Source organism: Agelaius phoeniceus, chromosome 18 (assembly GCF_051311805.1).
Source record: "Agelaius phoeniceus isolate bAgePho1 chromosome 18, bAgePho1.hap1, whole genome shotgun sequence".
NCBI classification, from domain to species: domain Eukaryota; kingdom Metazoa; phylum Chordata; class Aves; order Passeriformes; family Icteridae; genus Agelaius; species Agelaius phoeniceus.
The window spans coordinates 11,252,573-11,279,161 of NC_135282.1; the positions used below are offsets into that span (position 1 = coordinate 11,252,573).

General features: G+C 39.5%; 2 protein-coding genes across 3 annotated transcripts in view; one reads left to right on the top strand and one right to left on the bottom strand.

Annotated features, from left to right (window-relative positions):
• Positions 1–24,625, top strand: part of GNAZ (G protein subunit alpha z) — a 52,132-nt gene extending 27,507 nt beyond the window's left edge. The window contains exon 3 of the mRNA XM_054645939.2: positions 22,547–24,625. Within this exon, the coding sequence (XP_054501914.1) occupies positions 22,547–22,891 (345 nt within the window). The 3' untranslated portion in view covers positions 22,892–24,625. The remainder of the gene's footprint in view (positions 1–22,546) is intronic.
• The window catches only part of RSPH14 (radial spoke head 14 homolog), an 84,283-nt gene that overhangs the window by 53,381 nt on the left and 4,313 nt on the right, over positions 1–26,589 (bottom strand). The gene's annotated exons all lie outside the window — the stretch shown is intronic.

Consider the following 26,589-nt stretch of genomic DNA (forward strand, 5'->3'; position numbering starts at 1 on the left):
TAAGGTGTTTTGCTGTGATTTTTAAATGAATTCCAATCATTACAACACTAAGGCAAGTGTAAAACATTGAGGCATCAGGAGTGGCAGAATGATCCTAAATATCCTATGGACTTCAGGCTCAGAATAGTTCCTAGGTGGAAAGCCATGGGTACTGACAGATGAATAAATAGAACTGAAGTTAAAATCTCAGTGATCCAATAATGCTGCTGCTCTTCAAACTTTAAAAGAAGGAAAAAAAAACCAAGCAGAGCCCAAGTGAATTCCAGTTCCAGTCAAGGTTGCTCTGGAACTGCAGGGTTAAAGCACCAGCAGTGTAGTACACATGAACACCAGGCACCTGTCAAGCACTGGGGAATTGGAATGAGTCAGAAAGCCACAGCCCCTGCCAGGCAGAGGAGCTGATCATACAGCCTGGATAATGTCACTTGGATAAAGAATCAGGTTGTGAAGGAAAGAACTGAATGCCTCTGCTCTCTCAATGGAGGTGGGAAGCCATGAACATCTCAAATACACTGTGTAGGAAAGAGCCAGGTGAAAGTGGTGAACAGCTTCTAGCAAGCAAGGAGTTAGAGAAGAATGCAGCAGAGCAATACAGGGCTCTGTGACAGCACATTGTCATCTTCATGTGCAGCCCTCTGGGTGACTCTATTGCAAATCCTGTCCTTAAAAGCAAGCTGTAAATTTACCCTCAAAGAATGCCTTGAACAGTAAGGAATGCCACATCATTTTAGGGCTTGAGGCACGTGTGACAAGCCTGGCCTTATGGAAAATATGCTTCTTGGACATGTAGAGGTTTAATCTTCAGAAGTTAATGAGATTCTCTGAAATTTAATGCATATGAAGTAGAGTGGCACAATTCAGGCAATCAGTTTTACTTCTTTGTGATGAAAATATGTAGTTTTTAATGCAAAGATACTAATAAACTGAGCAACTTTTAAAAGACATATGAGAAATATTGATCATATAGATGTGGCTTGGAAATTCACTGGACTGCAGTATAAGGGGTCAAGATCCCACTGAAGCCCAATGCCACAAAAAGAATAATGTGGTTTGAGTTTAGAAACTTAGAATCTATCTAGTGGGTAGAGAAGTGTTGATATAAACTCTCATATATTTTATCACCAAAACATACCTAGATATATTCTCCTGGGGCAGTTTGAAGCAGCACTGAATCTAGACTAGAGCCTTTTCAAATAGAACTTTCTTTGTTTCTTGTTTTTTTGCATAAAAAATATTCTGTGTATGCAAAATTCTGTATATTGTCTACTTAACAATCAGTGAGTAGAAATGTGCCAACATGAAAAAAAAAAAAAAAGGAAAATTCCATCCTGGTCTAGAAAAACAGCTACTCTGGGTTATTTTTGTAGGTGTAGAAGCTGTAACAACTCTCTGTGGTAGGCCAACCCTGGACAGAGTAGTGGAGTCCAATTAGCCCTAAAAACCAGCAGAAATGCTGGAACAAAGGAGGATCCTTGCTGTTAATACAGCTTCAGAGGGAGTTTTGGTGGGGGTGGATTTTTCAGGACTTTCTTCCATTGTTACAAGTCAGTAATTTCGATTGCAGGTCAAATCAACAACCTCGTCAGGCCAGCATTGGCCATGAACTGGTCCCTGAGCATTCTTGTTCTTGGAGGGCTACAGGATTCATCATGTTCTCTTTTTCAAAATTTACTTTTGTCTAGTGCCTTTACATTTATATCCTTACAGGATAATCATCCTAATAACCTTTTCTACCAATCAGTGGCTGAGCATGTTCTGGCTGAGTTACACAGCACTGGTAAAAGGAGCCATTCTAGGCCCTGACAGAAAATACAGATATCTGTTATAGGCTGTTGCAAGAGGTGGTCAGTTTTATTTAAGCTATAGAGTTTTGTAAATCAAAATATTTTATCACCAAAACATACCTAGAAATATTCTCATGGGGCAGTTTGAAGCAGCACTGAATCTAGACTAGAGCCCTTTCAGATAGAACTTTCTTTGTTCCTTGTTTTTTTGCATAAACAATATTCTGTATATGCAAAATTCTTACCCAACTTGAAACTCATTTTGCTTGTTTCCTTTGTAAGGATCATTAGTGACTACTCTCTGTCAATTCTGCAAAATCCCTGAATTGAATTACTTACATGAATTTTAAAAAATCTCTGTGACTTGGCATACAGCTGAAATGAATTCTAATTCTGCTATATTGTTGTCTGAAGCTGGCCTGTGTCCATGGCATGTATTAATGTAGTGTTATCTGTTACTATAGTTACTCCTGTCATTAACTAAGGTATTAAATAAGCTTGGGCATTAAACAGATCCTATACACTTGCAGAGATTCAGTAATTTGCCCTTGTTGCTGCACTTTTACTGCTTTTTTTTTTTTTTTTTTGATTGTGTGCTGCCAAGACTGAGTACGTATGCCTGTATCTTGGGAAAGATTTCTGAACATCAAAATGCATTTTTTGAAAGCTATTAATACACTCAGTTAAACTTTTAACTTGTCAACCAATGACAGTGTCCCCTGATTATACTTCAAAATTAGCAGACAATGAATAACTCCTCTACTCCAATTAATTCAGCTCTCTAACTCCTGTCACTTATTTTTTAGATATTTATGCTTGATACTGTCCTTTCTTTCCATTATTAGGCTGATTGAGACAACTTGCTTTCAAAATACACAGTCCACTTACTCTCTGTGTACTTTTTCTCATGATTTACTGACTGGCCAGATTTTACTTTGCTGATAGGAACCAACTCCCAGCCATTTCCCATCAGCAATAATAAACTGTTGATAATAGTTTAAGCCAATTTAGCATAAAATGAGAAGAAAGAATCCTTCAGTCTCTCATTTATGGGGAGGAAGCTTGTGCCTAAAGTGATTTTGTAGAAGGCCATGGTGGTGTTTCAGATGTGCTGCACCTCCTCCAGGCCCCTCAGTTCCCCAGGCTGATGTTTTCTCCCTCTGCTCTTTCCCTGCCACACAGCCCTGGGTGTCACAGCTGCTGGCAATGCCTTCAGCCTGCTCCTGCCAAAGCTCCCAGTGCTTCCAGCAGCCTGAGCTTTCCCACTGAGCTTATTCCCATTCATATTTCCCCAGATCACTTGGAATTCTGCTGCTGTAAATGTTAATGCAGTAGCACCCTGGTAATACTGATGAGGGATGTCATTGGACTTGTCAGAGTACACTAATTTTTATAAAGCCTGTAATGATAGTGTGCATCCTCCTGGCAGTGCTACAGAGAGGGATGGCTCCAACAGGAGCTTGCTGTTCTTCAGAGATAAAATCAAAGTAGGAATTAGAAAGAAAGAAAGAAATAACCCCTCAACAACCCACACATGAAAAAAGGGGAAAAAAAATCCAACTGAATTGGAAATGTGAGAGGTTAACAAAGGAGGTTAAAGATATGTTAAAAAAATAAAATGAAAGTTGACAAGAGTAAATGCTTTGTGGCTGTGCCTAAAATGTCCTGGAGGCAGTGTTCTGCAGAGCATGTGGCTGTCATTGCTGTCCAGCAATCCAGACTGAGACTTAGAGCATTTCAAAAGGTTTCAAAAGGTTAATTAGTTCTGTAGAGCTAAAAAAATGTGAAGTACCTGCTTAGTGTATAAATACCTGAAGGAGCAAAAAAATGCTCAATATTTAAAGAAATACATAATCTAACAGAGAACGGCAAAGAACAACTGGCTGGAAGTTAGGTCAGATAAATACTGACTTGAAATAGTGGGGGATTTAATTCTCTCTAATGAGAGATTATATCAACACTTCTCTACCTACTAGGTGGATTCTAAGTTTCTGAACACATTGTTTTAGGAAAGAGGCTGAACCAACTTTTCTCTGGCAGCTCAGGCTGATCCAGGTGGCAGCAGAGACATACAGGTTATTGATGGGTCAGAAACCATGGAAAAGCCTGAGAATGGTCATGAGTGGGAACAGTGCCCAGAAGGTGGTGGGGTCATAGCTCAACTGGAGAGCATCTACACGAACACCCACAGCATGGGCAGCAAAGCAGGGAGCTGGAAGGCCCTGCACAGCAGGAACAATGACATACTGCCATCCCAGAAATGCACAGCAGGAACAATGACATACTGCCATCCCAGAAATGCACAGCAGGAACAATGACAGAGCTGCCATCCCAGAAATGCACAGCAGGAACAATGACAGAGCTGCCATCCCAGAAATGCACAGCAGGAACAATGACATACTGCCATCCCAGAAATGCACAGCAGGAACAATGACAGAGCTGCCATCCCAGAAACGAGGGGCGATGACTGGCACCACTGGAGGGCTGCAGTGGGTGGCCAGAAACTGCAGAAGGAGCAGGAGAGCTGGTGGCTGATGCGCTGTGGAGCGGTGGCCGGTGGAAAGTGAAACGCCCAGGCTAGATAAGTGTCCAGCCCGCCTCCAGCCAGTCACAGGCACTTCCCCAACCCGGAGTCAGGGCCTTGTGCCCAAGGCGATGTCAGGCCTTGCGGACGTGTGGCCGCAGTAGAGAGCTCCGAAGTCGCAGGATGAAATGGAGAGGCGACCCTCAGTTTCTTCAGGGAGGGTGGTTTTATTGGTAGGGAAACGTGGACGTGCCCCGAGGCAGGGAAAGCCTCGGGTTTTACAGAGGGTGGGAGGGGTGAAAGATAGCAAATCAGAGAGGGATACATTAAGGATTGGCATGATCGGAGAACCCATCAAACACAGTTGTGGGAGGGACCCTGGCCCCTAACCCAATCACCCGACATCCTGGCCCGAACTCTCTAGAAAAAGAGGCAGGGGTGTCGAGTGACAGGCAGGCTGCCAGGGGTGGGGAACAAGAAAGATAACCAAGACAACTGGGGAGGGGTTTGGGGATTGACACAAACTGGTAACAGGGCAGGACCTTCTGAGAGAAAACTGAACAAACATAAAACACGCCACAAGAGTGCTGCTTGCAGGCTGCCCTGGCACTGCAGTCACAACATGAGAGTTTGTGATTCTCAGGGAGCTCAGCAGAGCTGCCACCTCCCCCTGGCCTGTGGAGGAGACTGGCTGTCCCTTGAGGGGACAGTCCTGAGGCCAGGAAAGCTGGACATCCTTCAGGAAGGAATTTTAGAGGCACAGGAGCAGGACAGGCTGGCCCCCTGTGCTGACAGATGAGCCACTGGGGCAGAACTTGTCTGGGAAACCTGGCTGCTCCTGGCTTGGATGGGGGTAGTGGCTTAACTGAGTCCTGGAAAATATCAAACTAGATGATGAAAGTCCTTCTACTTATATCATCATACATGGAGCTTAATAGTTAAAATATTTGTTATACTGAGGAGGAAGTATTGGGAAATTGTACAGAATTCCAACAGATTATATCATAGATGCTGATTTCATTTTATTGATAGTAGTTTTCAAACAACAAAATGAATTAAAATATTGCTACCACTGATTTTAATATGAGCAAAACCAGGCTCCAGATTTTAATTCTTTGTATTTTGCTTTCCTGATTAATACTTCTGTATTTCTGTGCTCTTTGCATTCATTATTTGCTATGAGGAAATTGCTAATTTTTATTAGTATGAATTTTCTTTATTAATACTGCACATTCTCAATTGTTTCCTTTATTGGTAAATAGATCCTGGATGATATCTTGCTTTCTGACTCATGAAGCTGACTTTCTTATTTAGAAATCAGTTTTATATGCAATTTGTTGTACTGCTCAATGTACAGGTACATTGTAAATAGGGAAGCTATTTAAATAATGTAAATAATGTAAATAGTTTCCCAGTGTAAATAGGGAAGCTCTTGTACAATATCAGAGAGAAGTGAGGCGCTGTACAGCTAAAAAATATAGAAGAAAAAAGTCTGGCTTTCCCCAGTTTGATTTTTCAATCATTCTCCCTCATCAATATAATTATTTTCATGAATAATTCATCCCCAATCTGTAACACCACTGTCACTTTTTGAAGCTGACACAGCTCAACAACAGCTCCTGCTGAAAGGGCAATGCCAAGTGAGGTGCAGCTGGCCAGCAAAGAGAAGATGAATTACAAGATCAACTCTTGGCTCACCTACATATTATGTATTGAATTTACAGGCCATGCTGCTAGATTGCTTTAGTGCTTGGTATCTGAAGTCTTTCCCACCCATAAACCTCTGAAAAAAATCTTGGGTTTTTTTCATTTTTTATCCCATTTACAAGAATCATTATTAGGTTAAAGATGGCATAAATTAGTTTTCAATTTTGCATTAGAGGCAGAAAATGTTTTTAACATTTATGCAGTAGTATTTTTGCTGAGAGCCCTGTCCCATGTTTTGAGGTTTTTTGCTCCAAAGTAGCCAGCATCTCTCTTGAATGGAAGGTAATTGGGAGTGATTAGTTAGAGATTTAGTTGAAATGATTCTGAATATGGATTTTACAGATGGTGTGATTTCAGTTAGTTGCAGGTTCTACCTAATGTGAAGATTTTAGAGAAATTATAACCTTTTTTCCACTGAGGGCTTTTTCAAGGTGCCTTCTCAGTTGGCCTTACACAAAGGATTCTAGGGCATGCTCATTAAGAAGTGACCAGAGTTTTCTGGAACAGCTTGAAAATGCTTTTGTAATTCTACTGTTTTTTCTATTATGGAGATGATTATCCTCTGAACAATAGGGAAATTACATGAATATCCAAAAGTGCCAGCTGAAAACCAACAGGTTTTCTATGGTAATAAATCCTGGATATAAGATACCTCCACTATTCTTAAAATTCAGTGGTAAAGTGGTATCTGTGTCATACAGCTCTGATTAGGGCATGGGGCATTTCTGGTGAGAGAAATAAGAGAAGTTCTTCAAAACTGGAAGTGTCAGCTGATGACAAATGCACCTTCCAGAAAGAATGATTGAGCCCCTGCTGTCTAAATCTCTAAAGTATCCTCAGAGGGTCTTTCCCTCAGTGCTGTTCCGTGTCCTGCTGCTCCCTCTCGTTGCTCACAGATGACAAATCCTCCTCCAAGTCCCTGCTGCTCCTTTGCATGTGCTCCCCTTGCTTCAGGGCTGGCATTTATGTCCCACATTGCTGTGCCAGGAGCCAGTCCCCAGAGCTGAATGGCAGCATCATGATACAGAATTGTGTAGGATTGGTTTGAAAATGTTACTTAGTAAACTTTATAGATGCACTCAAAAGAGCATATCTGCAGTGATTCTACAACAATTCCTAAACTTCTCCTAAACAATTCCTGAACTTCTCCAAAAAATTATAATGTTTTTCTGTGGTAGAGCAGGGGACATGAGGGGTTTATTTCTTGATTGTTCTATCAATTTGCATCAGTGGCTTAATCTTCCTTGTCTGTCCTGCTCTTCTCAGTTCCAGATGTGTATGGCTTATAAAAAAAGGTGGTTTTTGAATGAGATACCTCTTCAGACACTTTTTTAGCATAAAAATGTCCCAGAATATTTGTTGCACGCAGAGCTTGGATAATTGGTTTAGCAGACTGGCATACTACCCTTGTTTGAATGTCTTTCAAAAATAGGATTTACCAATAAACATGGCAGAAGTCAGGCTGATTTATAGCTAAAGACAATAAACATTTTGGATAGATCTTCATCAGCATGCACTGGTCCTCTGCCTTATGATTTGCCAGTTTTTTTGAGAGTAACTTCATGCAAACAAGTCCATACAACATTCTTGACTTGCAGTATTAAAGGGGACAGTATTTTGACATATTGAAGTGTTTATTTTCATAGACTTGTATTTTAAAAATACTTTTATTCTTGGAAAATGAAAACCACACCAAGTCTCTATGCAGTACATGTTCTATCAGCAAGCTTTTAAATTATACATCTATTTACTGTTTATTTTTCATAAATTTTTAAAAGCTGCCTTTATATTACATACTGTACTCCATTCTCCTTGAGGATCAAATACTGCAGTGGAATCTGCCCATACAATGGTCTTTTAAGGACTAGAGTTTATATTTTGAATCATAAAACAGATTTCCTAGAATATAAATGCTTATTTATACTACTAGGATAATTTTAGTAGTGCTCAAGTTTCAAATCTCTATAATGAGTAAACAACCAAAATAATTTTTCTGAATAAGATTCATTAATAAAAATATAGATAAGCCAGTGCATTTCCTGCTTCCAGTTAGATCTTCTAAGATTAAAAGAATATTGAGGTTTTATAGTTATTTTAGAATATTCAATGTACTCAAGAGCTCAAATCTATGAGAGCCTTTCTTAAAGGGTTAAATTTAAATTTTGTATCAGAAATTCTACTTGCAGTATCTGAAAGGAATTAGCAGCTTTATACAGGTAAGATTTCAAAATTTAATTAAATAGTTTGGAGTTGTGCAATATTTTTGTCAGTTAACAAAAGTAATTCTGTAAGCTTAGATCATCTTCTCTTTCCTTGAGAAAGGGTTCAACTTCTAATAGCAGCATTTGATTTTGCATTGTTCTGGGAAATCCTGCATTGCATTCCTGCCTTCTCTGCAGGTCAGGTTTGTCCTGCCTATCCCTCCTCCTGCCACTGTGAGGAATTTATTCTGGGCCTGTTCTCTCCAGAATGCATTGGCTTACACACATGATCATTTACAGACAAGAACCCTGAATGTGACTGCCTGCTTCAGCAATACAGCATCTGTCATTTAAACCATCTCTTTATCCCTTTTTATGAATATTTTAATGCCAAGAATATAAGCACACTTCTGTGCTATTTCCATGGAAACCTGAAGAGGGGCTTGAAATGAATGCAGTGCAAAACAGAAGTTGGAGGAGCAGGCATCTCGGATTCCCTCTCTGTGCTTAGGACACATTCAGGAGTCACTGGACAAAATGATTTTCTGTTATAACTGGGTACAAGATTAATTACAGTATCTCTGACCTAATATTTAAACACTAAGCTGAAAATAGGAAAGCAGTACACAACCCAAGAGCTTTTATCCTTTTGATGGATTGAATAGAAAATCAGTCTACAGTTCCTTAAGAAATCTGAGAAATGGACAAGTGATAAGCAGATAAATGCAAATCAATGAAATCCCTTCCAGCCTGCAAAAGCTGGTACCTTGGTTAGTTTTCCTCCTTGTTTCCTCTGTTATAAGTAATTCTCAGAATGTCCCTTTCTTGATTCAGTCCTAGATCTAACAATTAAGAGTCCTCCAACCAGACAGGAGTTATTTTACAGAGACAACACCAAAAGTTAATTTGTTGCAAAAGAAATCAGGCAGGCTGCCAAGGCTACTGCATTGTTACTCACATGGAGTAAACATTAAAAAAAAAAAGTTGGTATTTAAAAAAAAGTTAGTAAGCATTAAAAAAAAGTAGTTCTGTAATATCAGAAATAATCAAATGTTCAACCAGCTTCTCTTTTCCCTTCCTGTTGCTCTGTTCTGTTGTCCACCTTGTCATTACTGCACCAGCACATCCTTGGTTCCCCCTGTGACCCCAGCAGAGGCAGCTGCAGGCCATGGCCATGTTTGTGCAATGAGTGTTTGTGTTTCCAGTGTCTCTGGGGCAGGAGAGTCCCACCAGCCACCTCCTTGTGGAAGTCAGGCACAGCACATCTGACAGCCCTCCTGATCTCAGCTATCAGTTTCAGCTGCAATTATTAGATGGCAAGAGAAATTAAATATTGTGATGTGTTAGATGTATGCAATCCCACGGTTTAAGGAAAAACAGCCTGGTCTCACTGAAATTCACACACACAATCAACAATAAAGTTGGGTGATGGATGTACAAAAGGCACAGCCCTATCTTCTAGCACTGCCAATTCTAGCATTAAAGTACCACAAGAGCTTTTCCCAGCGTAGGAGAGAAGGAATTTTAGAATAATACAAGAAGATCCATTTAGAAGCTGCCACAGCCAAGATTCTTTCTCAGATTCTTTCTCTGATACCTGGAGAGACCCTTAAAACCACCAAAATGACTCTTACTGTCCTAAACGAATCATGAGGAAGCTGGGGACAGAAGACAATAAATCTGCCTTTCTGCAAATGGTGAAATGTATGGTGATTTAAAGAAAATGATTCATTTGCAGGGAAAAAAATATTTTCAACCATTATTATAGAAGAAAAACAATTAAGAATTTCATGATTTTAACAAGATCTTTATATTTCAGATGGCACAGCCAGGGTCTCAGAGGTGATGAGTTTTTTTCCTAATTCCTTTGCAAGTTTGAATTCTTTTAAACTGTGCAAATTTCTGTGCTAATATGAATGGTACAAACCATTATTATGGAGATCTGCTCAGGCTCTAATGGTACAAAATTATATAAGCACTGTTTCTCATCTGGAATGTACAAGTCAGAGGAGGAAACAGCACTGGAAGAGTGAGGAGGTTGGGAGTAAGTTTGAATTGTGGAGCTTTGTGGGTTGAGGATGAGGTGGAGAGGAGTTTAAGTGCTCTGGTGCAATCAAACAATCAAGAGTTAGTAAATGGGAGAATGTTGTGGTAACTTTATTTTGGCTGTCTTGTTTATTTTGATTCCAACTTTATATTGATGATGGGTTTTTTCCACAGATTTTATGCCTCTTTCAATGAATGCAATGATTTTTCTGTGATTAATGGGGGCTCATGTGATAAATAAGACTGCAGGAACACTTCCATCATCTCTAGAAGAGGGAGGAAAATGTGACATGAATGGAGCATAGGGTAACAGGAAAGCAGAAATTTCATGTGGCTAAAGCAGTGGAACACTACTGAAAAACTGTACTAGAACCTGGCATAGGTCCACCTTCCTTTTTAGTTCCAAATGTGTTTATTAAATGACAATTTTATTAGGTAATCCCACATTCTTCCTTACTTTTCTCAAAGGAACCTAATTTGAGATGCTGTGATTTGATTTTTAGTAGGTCTGATTATTCAGAGCTACACCAGATATCACTGATATCTTGAGAAACCCATTAATCTTTGTTAAATACATTAATATATGTGCTGAAAACTTATGTTCTAGAAAATTAGATTGGGTGTCTAGAATTACTGGGTTCCTTCTAACTATAATTTCTCATTGTATAGATTGTTTCTTCCCTATAATTTCTCATTGTATAGATTGTTTCATTCCCTATTTATAAGTTCCTTTCAACAGCACCTCTTGATCTGACAACATGCTGTGGAAACAAATGTAGTCAATGAAATATTCAGATACAATAATTATAAGCTTGAGAAGAAAGCAGTAATTCTGGTTTTTGAGCAGTTCATAAACAGCAAGTCTACAGCAAAGCATGAATCTATAAAATGAGTTGTGACTCTAAAGACAAATATTGACTATCACAGGACATTGTCCATCTTGCAAGTTGAATGAGACAGAGCTCAGTGAGGAGAAAATGTGTTCCTGTAACCTGAGACCACCACATCAGAGTGTTTGGGGTTTTCTTAAATACAGTCCTGACTGAACAAAACTAGTTTTACTTCTTTGTAGCCCAAGAGATTAGAATTTCCATCTCAAATATGAGAGAAGCATTTTTACAGCCAACATCACCATTTCTTTCATTCTTCTCCAGTTGCTCTGAAATAACTTCATAGAAATTATCTCTTGAAACTGATTTGTTCTGAATCCCACTGATGTTCCTTAAAGCCAGAAGAATTGATGGAGAGTGAAGACAAGATTCTCCATGATGCCAAACATGCTGCTTTTGCACTCTTAGAACTTTTCTCAGCTTATGCAAAAAAGCCAAGATCAGACCCAGATTCAGACCCTCTGCTTTGCAGTTCCCTTCAGCTTTCTTCCTCTTGCCTTTCCATTCTTGACTCTGAACACCGACCTTTGTGCCCCTCAGCCTTTGCTTCTTCCAGGTTAGGAGGAGGCAACCTCAGAACCCCCACAATGGGAGGAACTTTGTTAGAATTCCGTGCAAGGCTGCTAAAAATACCCCCTTGGCCCTGCTCCCTTGATCCTGCAACGTGGACAGGCTACAAAGGGATGCAGCTGTTGTTCCCACAAGAGCTCTTGCTGTGCTAAGCTCTGTGAGCATCCTACCCAAAATATCTTCAAAGGTGCAATACAACAAGAAGCCAGTCTGCTGCAAGGATTTCAGCTGCTGTGAGGGGAAGATCATCCCTCTCCACATGTCCCACAGAATGAGAAATGGTGTCAGGGTTTGTGAGATTTTTTTTCCCCTGCAGTGAATTTCTCAGTATAAAGGGCCCTTTACCTTTTTTGTGGAGAATAGGCTGCTTTTATTGTTCAGATACTACTGAAGAATGAAAGGACTGGCCAACTTATTCTGGTGAAAACTGGTTCAGCATCAATGTGAACCAGTCTCTCTCTCTTTCTTTGTCTGTCTGTCTATCTTTCTGTCATTTAAACACTCCAGCATTGGACAATGCAAATTACTAGAGGTCAGTACTTCTGGTGCCAAGAGCTTTTGCCTACCTTTCAATGAGAAGCACTCACTGCTTCAAGTGATGGTGGTGAAGTGTGTGAAACAAACTTTTTCTAAGCTGGGCAAGACTATTGGGAAAGGCAAAATTGCCTGGGAACTGAAGAGATTTCACATGGGTTACATAAAGGAGAAATTTTCACCACCAGGGAAATAAACAACTGATTTCTGCCCAAGGATGAGCTGTTCTGACAGCCCAAACACCCAGAGCAGCTGTGCTAGGTCACAGCCAGTACCTGCAGCAGTCTGTGGCTGACTGTGGGCAACAATGGACATTTAGGAAAATTAGGGAACAGATCAAGCATACACTGATGTTTCCTGCAATTTACCCTCCCAGGTAACTGAACAGCAGATTGCATCAACATCTCTTTGTTTAAGTGCCCTTTTAATTTAATTGCTTCTTGAACCCAATTACATTTTTTGACTTTTACTATTATCATTATGATTCTCTAACATCTCATGACAGAGTTTTACATTGAATTATGCACTGTATGGAAGGAATACTTGTCTGCTGTCAGATAAATGAATTGGATGTTTCTTACTTCTTGCATTGTAAGAAATGCTGAAAAACTAATCTGCTATTCAACATTTCCATACCATTCATGGTTTTATGAGCTCTGACGTGTTCTCCCTCAGCTATTTATTTTTCCAGATTGAAAAGAACTCGTTTATTTAAATTCATATGATAGTCACTCCATGCTTATGATAATTCTTGCTGGTTTTCTGTTTTCTAATGCTACTGTTACAAATGACTCCTCATCTTACATCTTTCATAAAGATCCAGATAGTCTTGTTTGAAAGCTGGGCTTGAGTGTGTTGAAATGAAAACCTACTTATTTGGTAAGTGCTCTTTTCTTTATATCATATGGGTATTTTCTCCAGAGAAAGGGCATTCACAGGCACGAGATTTTGCAACCTGTCCCCGTGCCATTTTAAAAAGAAATAGTAATTTCCTTTTATGTGGTCAATACATTGTTTTACTTCAATTAGGCAATTGTCAGAAAGCAATATTCACCCTATTAATGCCCTTTCCCACCCTGCAATGTATTAGAAAAATGCCCATTTCAAAGAAGGTGCAATGAAAAGCATTCCTTCTTTACACAGACAGTATCAGCAAAAGCTTGGATTATGAATAAACTGTACAAAAGTAGGTTAGTCAGTAGCCTGAAAGAGTGAATAAACATTTTTCACTTGTGTATTCCTGTGTAGTTCTCTTGCAGATTTCTGCACTATTTCAATACCTTAAGGGCCATTCCAAGGACCAGAGAGCATCAAAGAACAGAAAAGAGTAAACCCTGGACGTTCCAGAAAGGCCACAACTCCATTCATTAACTCCTTCCTTTTCATCCTGCCTCAACAACAGGATAGTGACTCTTTCCACCAAAGGACAGCCCTTGTGCTTGAATTCATCTCTTTGGGAGGCAAACTTTGAGACTGTGTGTGTGAAACTGACTTCTTATTTATGCATCAACTATAAATATGTTCTAAATTGCATGGAATTACAGAAATGTAGGCTGGATGTGATCCCTGAAGGTCTGGACTACTGCCAGCAGTAAATCAGGCCAGCTATGGCTTTATCAGTTAGTTGAGTGAAAATCCTCTATGGATGCAGATTTCACAAAACTCAGCAAATTGTTGCAGAGCTGTGCTGGTCTTCTAGAGAAAATCTAACATCTAATCTGAACCTCCCAAACTTCACTTCATGTTCATTGCTGCTTATTCTTTGCTCTAATACTGCTGGAAGAGTTCTGTGTCACCTTTACTTCAAGTAATTGTAGGCTGACACCCTTAGGCCAGCCCAAACAAGCTCAGCTCCCTCAGCCTCTCCTTGAAGGTCACTGCAGAGTTAAGTTCTGTCTTCTGGGTAGATGCAGACTGGAAATGAGGATGACATTATTAACTGTGAAGGTGGTGAGCCCTGGGACAGGTTGCCTGGAGAAGCTGTGGATGCCCCATTCCTGGATGGGGAATCTGGATGGGACTCTGAGCACCCTGGTCTAGAGAGTGGCCCTGCCATGGCAGGAGCTGAACTAGGTGACCTTAGAGGTCCCTTTCAACCTAAACCATTCTGTGATTCTATCAATGTCTATACACAGAAGGCTGATAGAAGTTTAAGGCTCTCAAACAAGGACAGTCAAGTCCTGGACCACTTTATGTGTAAAACTATGCAATATTTCAGCTGTGTGGAATATATGCTTGAAATGTTCCTTTTGCCCTTGAGCTAAGTAAGCAATCTAAAGACCTGGAAGAAAACAAAACTAAAAAACTCACCCCACTTGAAACCACTGAGTAAGTGTTGAAAGCAAATTATTATTACCAGGAATAGAAAAGCTGGACTCTATTACCATATAAAAAGCTCAATCTAACGATAAAACATCCAGGTATTTACAATTGAAATATGAATTTTAATGACACTTTGAATATATTTTCAAGAACTGTGACATTTTAAATGAGTATGCTTTTACCAAGAAAATGTTTTTAAGCTAGTTTTTTGCTAACTTCCAGAAATATGCAGTTTGCCTGGGATCCTGTACAATGCTTAAGAAACTCCACCCCCCAAAGCAAACATAATTATTGCATGCTACAAATTTACTTCTTAGAATGACATGAAGATCCTAATTTGTACTCAGGAAATCTTAATTTGCTGGCACTGTGAAAGACCCTGGAGATTTGTTTTTCTATTCCCTTTATGGGATGCTTGCCCTCTTAGTACTGCTTGTGCCCCAAAATGATCCCAGAGGAGTAGAGCACATGCACTGGTAAGGCAGCAGCCAGAGGCTTCTGCACAAATGAAACTTGGCTGACTTGGGGCAGTAAAAGCAGAGTGTTAACAGTTGTTTGCTGAGAACTGAAACACACCAAGCCCTCCCTGAGGGATGAAAACCAAGCTCTTGGCCATTTTGTGATTCTCTTGGGTACTCTTACTGCAGGACTGGCAGCACTGCCCTGCCTGGACACTGGCTGGGAAATGTGTAGGTTTTATTATGCTGGCCCATTGGGACATTCAGTTTCTTTTGTCAGCTGCAGCAGCATTATTGTGCCAATCTATCCCTGTTACTGCTTCCCAGAAATGTTGACTTGTGTGGCTGTTCTCTCAGGCACAGGACCAATACTGACTGCCCCACATTTCTATTTTCTTGAACATACCTCTTTCTAGAACTTTCCTCTGGACTTGCAATTCTCTTATGGCTAATGATAAATATAACACCTATCACATGCCTATTTTGTGACTTCTAAATATAATTTTCCTCTACTTCAGCTTACTTAAAAGATATGTATAGCCAGCCACAAGCAATAAATCAGTCTATGAGTATTTCTCCATTTCTGTTTTGTCCCTTTTCTTGTTTGTGGAACAGCCTTTAATACTCTGGCCAGACACAGAGGAGTAAGTAGCCTTTATCTGGATTTTTTAGCGTTTCTATGGAGTGATGAATGTCCCACCCTTTCTCACCCTTGAATTCAGTAACCTTTTCCACTGTTCTTCTAAGAGTTTTCTATATATCCTTTCTTTAAATTCCCTTTCATTTATAGGTGCCAGCAGAAGCACCTGTTGTCCTGCTCCTTTGCTTGGAAATCCCCTGGCTCAAAAATCTAATCCTTCAGTCAGGAAATTTAATCAAACTTCTCTGTCAGCTCAGCTTCCTTCACTCCAACCATAGCTTGGTGTCAGACTGTACTTAGTAGGATTAACAATTCTGCATTGTTTCTGATCTAGGAACATAAAATAGTTTTGGTATGTAATATTAAAGATTGCTTTACCCCAGCCTGTCACTGGCACAAGTATTACTTGTGTGTAACAACTACACAGCAATGTTTAAGTGAGTGTGCACTCCTAAGACGTGACTGCTGCAGGGTGAAAAGTGTCAGGGATTAATTTTCAAAGCAAATGTTGAGGACTCTGTTAAAGTAATATTCCCAATTAAATCTGCTTTGTGTGGTTTAGTCCAGAGTAAGCCTTAGTAACACTGCAGGGTTTTCTCAGTCCCAGAGAACATACATGATGAAATATTCATGATGTTGTTCATTGTCATCCCCTACAATAGCCAAGCCTAAAGGTCCTCTTGTAATTCTCATTCACACTGCCAGGTTCAGTTATCATCTACAGAGTTCTATGTAAAGACAATAGCAATATTCAACAGGAACCACCATGGGACACTGTATGTATGCTGCACTACCACTTTGTAAGGTCTATTTTCCCTTGCTTCTCTGAAAAAGAGGCATCAAATACTGACTACTGCCTCCTCTACCACTTCTACATTTGCATGTAAAAACTGTAAGTATGAACAATTACAGGACATTACCTTTAAAATAAAGAAGAATTAATTTGGTAGCTTACAAATTTTGTTTGCTAATATATAGTTTCCTCCTGATTTGAGAATGAATCTGATTTTAAAAAACTCAAAACAAACTTGTTTCATGCTTAATACATTTTTTTGCCTTCACAATATAAATAGATATCTCCCTATCAAAATCACAAAAAATTTCTTCAGGGCTCCACTTCATAATACATATGTTTCTCAGCCTTTATAAGCTCATTTCATAGCAGAGATTCAATATTCCTCCAATATAAAACCTTTTACCATCCCTTTCAATTCCCTTCCATTGTGGTGGCATAAACTAACACACTATATTAGGTTTTCAGCTTTCTACACTTCACAGTCCTCCTCCATGCAGGACACTGAAAGGCATTTGGTAGGAAGGACATAAATGGGTGGCACGTGCATGCATGGATCTGTGTGATAGGTGCTATATTGACATTGCTGCTTTTCATGAGCCCGAGCTCCTTCCTGCTTTGTTTACCAAGTGACTGAGCAGGATTTCCTGCCGTGGTTTTAGACCAATGCAATGAATTGTTTGGGTGATGGGATAATGAGTTTGTCTGCTGGCAGAATAAGTTAAGCTGCTAAGTGTCTTAAGAACACTTCTTAGTGAATTCACTGTGGGGCTTACTCTTCTATGTCACCTCTTCTAATTTTGACAGTTTAGAATTCCAACATTTTCCAGGAGAATTTTGGGCTCCTAGGATTGGGAAGAAAAAGTTTAGAAACCAAAGCAATTTTGTCTAGTCAAATCCTTCTTGCTTACCCATCCCTCCTGGGAGATGCCAAGGCTAGAAACAGATATATACAGGACAACCCAGGTAAAGAGTTTTATCCCAGTTTAATTCCACCTCAGTGAGGTTCTTAATTTCTTTGAGAGGCATTGGATTAAGTCTATTTACTTCTCTCCAACAGATAGTTTCTTCTTTTAGATTTTTAGATGAAAGAAATGTTTAAAAACTCATGAAATTATCATAATATTTTCCCATTTTGTCCAGCAGCCACTTGAGCATATACATCCTTGCAGAAGTCTCTTGCTTTGAACAAAAGATGAATCATACAATAGATTTGTCTGCCTCTTAGCCAGCACTCAGTCAGGACTGCCTGACTGTTACACAGGAAGGACATTTCAACTGCCACTCATTGGAGTCTTCTTTACAACAGTGTCTCTGTATTCACCCAAGCTATCACTTGCTTTCTGTACTTTTGTTTGGGAAATTATTCTGTTTTGCCTCTGCCTTTACTCAAGCATAGTTTGAATTCCTGAACTACTTTGACTATGAGTGTCCTGGACAATGGTATTTCCTTCATTTGTTTTGTAGACTCTCCTTATTTCAGAATGGATTCCTTTTTTTTTTTTTTTTCTATTAAACCTAAGGAAAAACATCCAACTGATTCAATTTTCAATTCCTTTTTACCCCACTACCCCTTCTTCAAATACTTTAGCTTCATCTGCTTTCTTCAGAAGATTTTAAGTCATGGATCTCTAAAGAAGATATTTGAAATAGAGAGTTTGATGCCATTTTGTGAAACAGCTCATAGCTACCAGCATATGCTAAATGTCAGCCACTATTGCAAGGAAAGCCTCTACAGGAAAATGGCAATAGCTTCCACTGGCTATTCCAAGATTTACTGACATTTAAAGATTTTCTAACTTTTCTAGAAAGTAAATATTACTATTCCTGCACAAATTGTATTCATTATTGTTTATGGCTTACACAAGAAAAATTTTACTTGGTTTTGTTAGGGTTTTCAAATCCCCAAGTGCCTACCAGTTTTAAAATAATGACGATGAAAGAGATATAATAACTGAAAGATGAAGTCCTTAAGCTTTTAATACAAATGACAGTTGATTCCCCTATTTGTGATAGTTTCTCTCTTCATAATTTTTCATTTTTAATTTCAAAGCTCTCCCAGCTGTGACTAGAAAGCTTTAATGTGAAAGCTGAAAGGAGAAACTACATTACAATTTGGCTCCATTTACAAACTCTGTTCTTTTAATTACTTGCTATCTTGATAACTGGGTCTTCCCTTTTGAAAATGCTTACTTGTTCAGAACTCCTTCCTGCTAAGCACACCTCTACTGTTCCACAGGCTGACCAGGGATGCTTGTGCCTCTGCAAACTATTGCAAGCATAAAAGCAGCCATCTGTTCCTTAGCATGTTCTTTCCCTTAAGCAACCAATTCCTTGTTCTTATGCTCAGAGAAGAATTTGCAATTAGCCCCCAACAAGGCCATCTGGGTAAGGCACTGGCATTATCTTGGTTATACCCCAGCTTGTGTATAATTATAAAATTACAGCAGCACATTTTTTTCTGACCACCTGGCTACATACTCCCTTCAGAATTCCAGAACTGGAAAAGACACTGCAGAGAAGAATGCCTATCATTATTTTACTGTTTTATGACACCTTTGGGAGTCATCCAACAATTTCTCCTATTTTTATTATAATAAGCCATAACCCTCTCAAGTTCACTTTCCCTATGATATGTAAAGCAGTTTTACAATATTGTCAACAGCAGAAATGAGCCTGTTTTGCTGGGAGTAGATGAGTGGATATAGCATTGTATGTTTAGTGTCAACCTCAACCTTAGAACTGTGGATGTATCACTAAAGGTATGGCAAGAAATCACGTGGGATGAGGAGATGGAGCAGTGCTGGGGAGAAGTGTGGAGAGCTTTTTGGATAATTGGCTAGCTGAGAAAGGCCACTTTGATGTGATACCGTTGGATAAGGATAGGGGAAACAAGCTGGGGATTAAGTAACCAGTGTCCAATCACTGACAGAGGTCATGGCGACCTTTGCTGAAACAGGAAGATGGGGGAGAAAATCGCTTGCCAGAAAATGAAGATAGCCTAGGTAGAGAAGCTATAAGAATGTAAACATAGAAACAAAATAATCATTAGAGCATAGAAGTAGGTGTGGTTGATCTAAGTGTGCTTTAACCAATAATGAGCTCAGCTTTTGCAATATGTATAAGCTTCATTAACACCAATATAAATATGTGTGAGCTATCAATAAACTTTGGGATTTGCTGTTCACGCATATGGTGTGAGGCAATTCCTCCGCCGATCACGACAGAGAAGGACTCAGGGATGCTGGTGAGTGAGGGCTGGCCCTGCCCTGTCTGTGTGTGCTGGGACACAGAAACCTCCCTGTGCTGGGTTGAGCCCCCAGTGTGGGCAGCAGGGAGGGGGGCTCTGCCCCACTGAGGTGAGCCCCACCTGCAGAGCTGCCTGCAGCCCTGGGGTCCCAGCACAGGAAAAACAGAGTCAGTCCAGAGTTGGAGTGAGTCCAGAGGAGGGCCACCAAGTTGATCAGTGGGATGGAGCACCTCTCCTATAAGGAAAGGCTGAGAAAAATTGCATTGTTCAGCCTGGAGAAGACAAGGGTTAGGGGTAACCTCACTGTGGAGAGAGACTAAAAAAAAGGCCTGCAGGGACAGGACAAGGGGGAATGGCTTCAAACTGGAGGACAGGAGATTCAGATTAGGTATTAATAAGAAATTCTTCCCTGTGAGAGTGGGGAGACAATGGTACAGGCTGCCCAGAGAATCTTTGGATGCCCCATCCCTGGAAGCTTTCAAGGCCAGGCTGGGTGAGAGTGGAAGGTGGCCATGGCCATGGCAGGAGATTTGCAGATGGATGGTATTTAAGCTCCTTTCCAGCCTGAACCACTGTATGACTGTAGGATTTCAAGACTTGGGTTTTCCTTTCTGATACATTTCCTTGTTGTCCATTGATACATTTTCCTTCTTTGGCTATTAAAATCATGACCTGGATTTGGGGGGTTCATTTCCCAAGGTACATCACACATTTATACCATGCAACCACAGCCTAGCACTGGCATAATATCACCTGCATCTTTGTTGGAAATGATTCTCAGTTGGCTTACTCACCTTTCAGCTAAAAGAAATGGTATTCAGTTTAGTTAAGGATATTATGAATTTCAGATGTTGAGCCAATATTAAAATATTACATTGAAGAAGAAATTTCTTAGGTGTCAAGATCAACAATTTACTAATATTTTCTTTACATCCCACAAGAGATCACCAAGTTTACAATAATTTAAAACTGTTTGTCCTCTTGTATGTGTTCATAACATCTCCCAGTTTATGGAAGGCTTTTAACTCTCTGCTTTTGTCCTTGGATTACAGATTCCAATGGAGGATTTGGTAGTAGAGAGACAGTGTTATGATTTGCTACAAAATACAGCAATGACCACAAACCTCTTAAAATGCAATATCCTGTTGGTATGATTGTTCTGAGAGTTGGCCAAAAACCTATATTAGCTCTAAAAGATTTTTTTCAGACTATTAGTAGCAAAAGTATTTTGACTGAGATAAAAATGTCTTGCTTGGTTATTTATCAGTTACAAAATCAGGAAAGGAAATCTTGAGCATTTGAAAACAGACCTATGATGTTTCAGGGGATTATCTGTTGTGTCAGTATTTGCCCAGTGAAAAGAAATGCACAAACATATTTTTAAAGCTATGTTTTTCCACCTATAAATCTGTCGCTATTTAAGCTAGGCTGGAGTGTCAGATGAGCCCAGCTCACAAAGGAAGCAGTAAACAAGCAGCCCCAACCAGCAGTGTCTGGCTGAGCTGGTGTTTCAGGGTGCCTCGAGGGGCTGGTGAGTCAGCGCTGCCCTGGCTGCCGGCAGTGCCGGCCTTGCCGGCGCTCCTGGGGCCGGGCAATGAGCAGCAGTGCCAGCAGCCCTGGCTTCACTGCAAACACAGAGCTAACCTAACCTTTCCTCCATGGAATCCCAGAACACAGGATGCAATCCTCACCAAGCTGACCCTTAGCAAATGAAAAGGAGTAATAACACAAAGTGAGGAAAGTGTAAGAGGTCATTTGAAAAGCTTATGAAAATCAGTCTGCTCCTATTTCAGCAACTATGCATTGTTAAGAGGCATCTTTTCAGTATACAGCTTTAGTGTAAGAATAATGATCAAAACTGCTGCAGATTTCCTTTGAAAGAATAACAACACATTTCATTTCCAAATAAAACAACATAAAAAGTAAATTTTAAATAAATTATATTTTCATATTAATTTTTGTGTAATAAACAGTGCATGATTATTCTCTCTTCCTCTCACCAGGTGACTCTACTGAAGTCAAGGGAGATGCACTAGACACAACTGATACAAATTTCAGGAGAATTTAGAATTTATATTAGAAATACTTTTTTCTATTAAAAGCCAGAGTCATCCTCTTTCCTCCACTGTTTGTTCTTTCCAAACTGGAGAACTGGCCAGAATACTTCACAGCTAAACAACAACAAAAATGCCCAGACTGATTATTTTCATCCCCTCTGAACACAAGCCAGACAAATGGAACACATACATATTTGCAAATAGTCTTGTAAACCAAATATACCCTTGGTTTTTGATATCCCAAATCCCTGCTGTTCACTTCCCCTGGATCACTCCCATGACTCATGATGTATGCATAACATTTTCTGAAACCTAAGCAGGCTGGAAAAATATTGACCTTGCCAAAAATGCCTGATTGAGACATTTTCTATATCTACTTATGACAATACCTGAGTGATATTTCTTTTAATAATCTATAATATTTTCTATTCAAAACACAACATTTATTGACACGTATTTATAGGTATAAACCAAGCAATAAACACAGCCTCTCCAGAGCCTGGTACCATGGACAGCTCCAGCTGCATCAGTGTAAATGTCACAGAGGCAGCAATGCCCCAGGAACATTCAAGACAGCCGTTGATTTTTAACAGACCTCTCTTCTTTCAGTCTGTAGCAGCATTGGATTTTAATTTGCAAACATAACTGTGGTGGTCATGCTCAATTGTTCTTAAATGGAGTTCACCTGCTCAGGGCAGCAGACAGAGCTGTGAGCTTGCCACAGCTCTGCTGAAGCACCATTGCTGACACTGTTGTTTCCTCTCCTACAGAGTCGAATGGCAGAAAGTTTGCGTCTGTTTGATTCCATCTGCAACAACAACTGGTTTATCAACACTTCCCTCATCCTTTTTTTGAATAAGAAAGATCTGCTGGCAGAAAAAATCCGACGCATCCCCCTAACAGTCTGCTTCCCTGAATACAAAGGCCAAAACACGTACGAGGAGGCAGCGGTCTACATCCAACGCCAGTTTGAGGACTTGAATCGCAACAAGGAGACCAAGGAGATCTACTCACACTTCACCTGTGCCACTGATACCAGTAACATACAGTTTGTGTTTGATGCAGTGACAGATGTCATCATTCAGAACAATCTCAAATACATTGGCCTCTGCTAAGAATCCTTGGGTTTAATCTGTTTTCCTGGAGTGATAAAAAAGGGGCTAACTTCTTCCACTTCAGTGGAAAAAAATTGGGCAATGCTTAATAGCCCAAGGAGAGAAAACGGGGAAATCTGATATATGAACACAGTTCCTCTTATGCCCCCTTAACCTGCTACATAATTTTCCCCAAATATATGTTCTGGAGAGTGAGAGCCTCCTCTCCAAGAAAACCAAACACCCCCAGTTAAAAAAAACCCAACCAAAAACTCAAAAACCCCAAACAAAAACAAAAAAAGAGATTGAGGCCAAACTCTGTGGAGATGTTTCACCACAGTCACTGCACTTTTATTCCATTTGTCTCATTCCATTTCCTACAGTGGGAGTGTTATCATGTTCTGTGTAAGAAATGACTTTTCATCCAGTTGTCCTAAAATTTTATTGACATAAAAATATAAATCTGGTGAGTGAGAGATGAACTTGTTTGAAGGGTGGAGAGCAGAATGCTTGTGTTTGGGAGAAAAGCTAGTTCAAACCAGAAGCTACTGAATGAGAGAGTTTAAGTGAAATACTTCTTCAATCTGTAGAGAGTGGGCATGCAGCCACACTATTGGTATCCACAGTCAAGAGTATGTACACATCCATCATGTATGCACATGCACATGACCTCAGCATATACTATGTACACACCTCTGCTTTACTTTACTGTTTCTCATGGACACCTTGCCTATTAAAGGAATTGTTGGTGCACACCTGTTTTGTGAGTTCCTAACTGACTAGCAGCTCTTTCTGCTCTTTCTGGCTTCAAATATGCAGCAAAACTACATGAAATGAATCTCTGAATAGGCCAAATTAAGGTCGGTGTTTCTTCTACTCTTAAGGAGTTTTATACATCAGAACAGTCTTCTTTTACATCTTTTTTTGCCAAATCTTGTGGTGTTTCATGAAAAACCAAATTATATTTAAGAAGTAGGTTAGTGTTCCTTTTTTAATACAGATTAAAAAAAGAAATCACAAAGCAATTTTTTAAATTATTGTTGTAGTGTCTGGATTGCTGAATGTGAAAGTTGCCAACGGACAATTCTGTTCCACTGCTCCAAATACCTTCTGGGTATTGTAATATTATACCAGATTTCCCAAGAAGCAGGAGCCATGGAGATTGTGTAGTGTATAACCTCAAAAGTCTTTTTTTGTTGGTTTTTAAAATTATTTTTAAAATGTGATGTGTTATTAGAAGGTTAAAGATGAGCGATATGAACAATAACTAAATGTCTTGTTATTTCAATTTAATAATTTAAATTATTTACAGTTTAGTGAAGTTAAGGAAACTGAAGAGATGCAATCCTCAGCTCCAGGTTTCATCTCATAAAGAAACACTACTGGATGCAGTAACATTCCTGCAAAAGTTTGAATGCATAAGAAGCTCTGTGGGACTACACTGGAAAATCTCATATGGATTATATAGACCTAAGTCTTTGGTCAGTTGGTTCTTTCCCCTGCCATAGAAAAGACTTCTTAAAGACATCAGTGTAAAGTTGGTGTGTAAATAAATGTTTGATAACTGTAAAGCACATAGTACACAGAGACACAGACACACATGCACACTGGAAAATCACCTTCTACTTTTGTTCCCCTTATATACTATGATTAGTGCAAGAAATCTCAGCCAAGGGCTCTAAGAAAATTAAAACAAAATGGTTAATAATATCAACATTTAAATTGTCCACTTCAAAATAAATAATTCAAATGATACTGAATGTGTCTAGAGTGTGTTCATTAAGTAGTGTTATGACAGTTACTTGATTGGTTAATGCTTGTGAAGTTTTCTTAATTTTGAACCAGATATTTTATCCCTGTATTGAGGACATGGGGTCCCTTTAAGCATTCCCTGCCAGCTGTTACACCTGAGGAGTAGAGGCAAAAGAGCAAATGAGGCTGTGCCTTCAAGGTATAAAGGCCCAGAGATCTGTCATGGCACACAGTGAGTTCTTAGGTCTCACCTGTGGTGAGGAGCTGCTGCCTGCCTGGGATATTTGCACTCAGGCTGCTTGGCTTGGCAAGTTTACTAAAATCTGTATCTAGTAATTCCTAGTACAAGCTCCTCTACGTTTTCTTTACTATAAATTGCTATCATTTACTGGGGAAATTGTGCAGTATTTCTAGTCTAATTTGCTTTTTTACATGTAATATCCAATTATTAGCCAGCTGAATGGTGGAAAAGGAGGGAAGTGAGTCAGGGCTCCCTCTCCCAATGAATGCTCTAATAGATGTTGTGTGTCCTTCACCTCTTGCTTTCATTGCACTGTGGCCTGTTCAGATTCATGAAAGGAGAGACAAGAAAAGGCAGCATCCATTACAGCACAGCTTCCAGGTAAGAAAGCTGGATAAAACCAAAGTGGAGTCAATTATCAGGAGGGTAACAGACACTTTATATTAAAAACCAAATCTTTATTCAATTAAGGAGGTCTTTCTACCATAAGTGTTAGAGATGATGAGGTAGAGAACCCAGGACATTTTAACAAAGGCCCAAGGGGATTTCTAAAGGAAAGCAACCAGTTCCAGTCCTCATTGAGTGAAAGTTATCTTGGAAAGGAGAAATGAAAGGGAAGCACCACCTGTGCTCCTACTTGACTTAAAATCAGAGGCATGGGGAGGAACAAATAAGTAAATAATTATGTTTAAATAATCAGGTCACATAATAATGTTTTCTGAATAGCAATTTCTTGCTATTAACTCTCTAATAATTTAATTCCTATGATGTTTTTTATTTTAATATTCTTAGTAATTCATGGTTACTCTGTTTTCCCTCTGAAGAATTCAAGATGTTAAAATAAATTATGTTTTATACAGAGTTTTCTTCACAAAAAATTCTGATTGTATAAGAAAACTGAGGCATAGCAAAGTTAGAACTAAAAAATCTGTTGGCTGAAGACAGGTGCTGAAATGAAATCCCTTGACTCTTAGTCATCCACCTGGATAAATCATGCAATAAATTTGCATCTATTTTCTCAGTTCTCAGGTTTATCAGTGATGCAGTGCACTGCCACCTGAAAGAGCTGCATTAATACAGCTGGGATTTCACTTCACCTGGGCAACAATGACATTCACAGAAGAGAGGTCCCATCTGCTGCAGTAAGAATGCCATCTGTCCTTTCAGCATTTGCACTCCATACAGCAAAACAACTTCTGAAGGGAAAAAGGTATCCTTAAAGAGTCCTTATCCACACATTCAATTAGTTATGATTTTTCAAGGGTGAAAGAGTGGAGACACTAAGATCAGCAGTGTAGGAGAAATATTATCTCCTGGGCTCTTCCCAAACAGAGGTTCTGGCAAGCTTAAAAATCCATCTCCCCATCCATTCCACCTCAATTTTCACCTAAAAGGATGAAGTACCCATAAATGACAGGATAGGTAATGGGTAAGAATTATTCAACCTTTCCAGTGTTAACCACACCATAATGAAAGATATTTTTTCCTAGACCTATTTTTGCAGTTGCTATTTCCAAGGTCATTTATCATTGCATAACACCCTTTCACTAACATTATCAAGTATTATATCTGTCAACTAATTGTTTTTATAAAGAGAGGAAGTTTTGCTATTAATTTCTTTAATGTTCCTAATTTTCTCCTCCTCTGGCCCTTCTCCCTCTTCTGTCCTCTACTGAATATATCTATATCTATATCTATATCTATATCTATATCTATATCTATATCT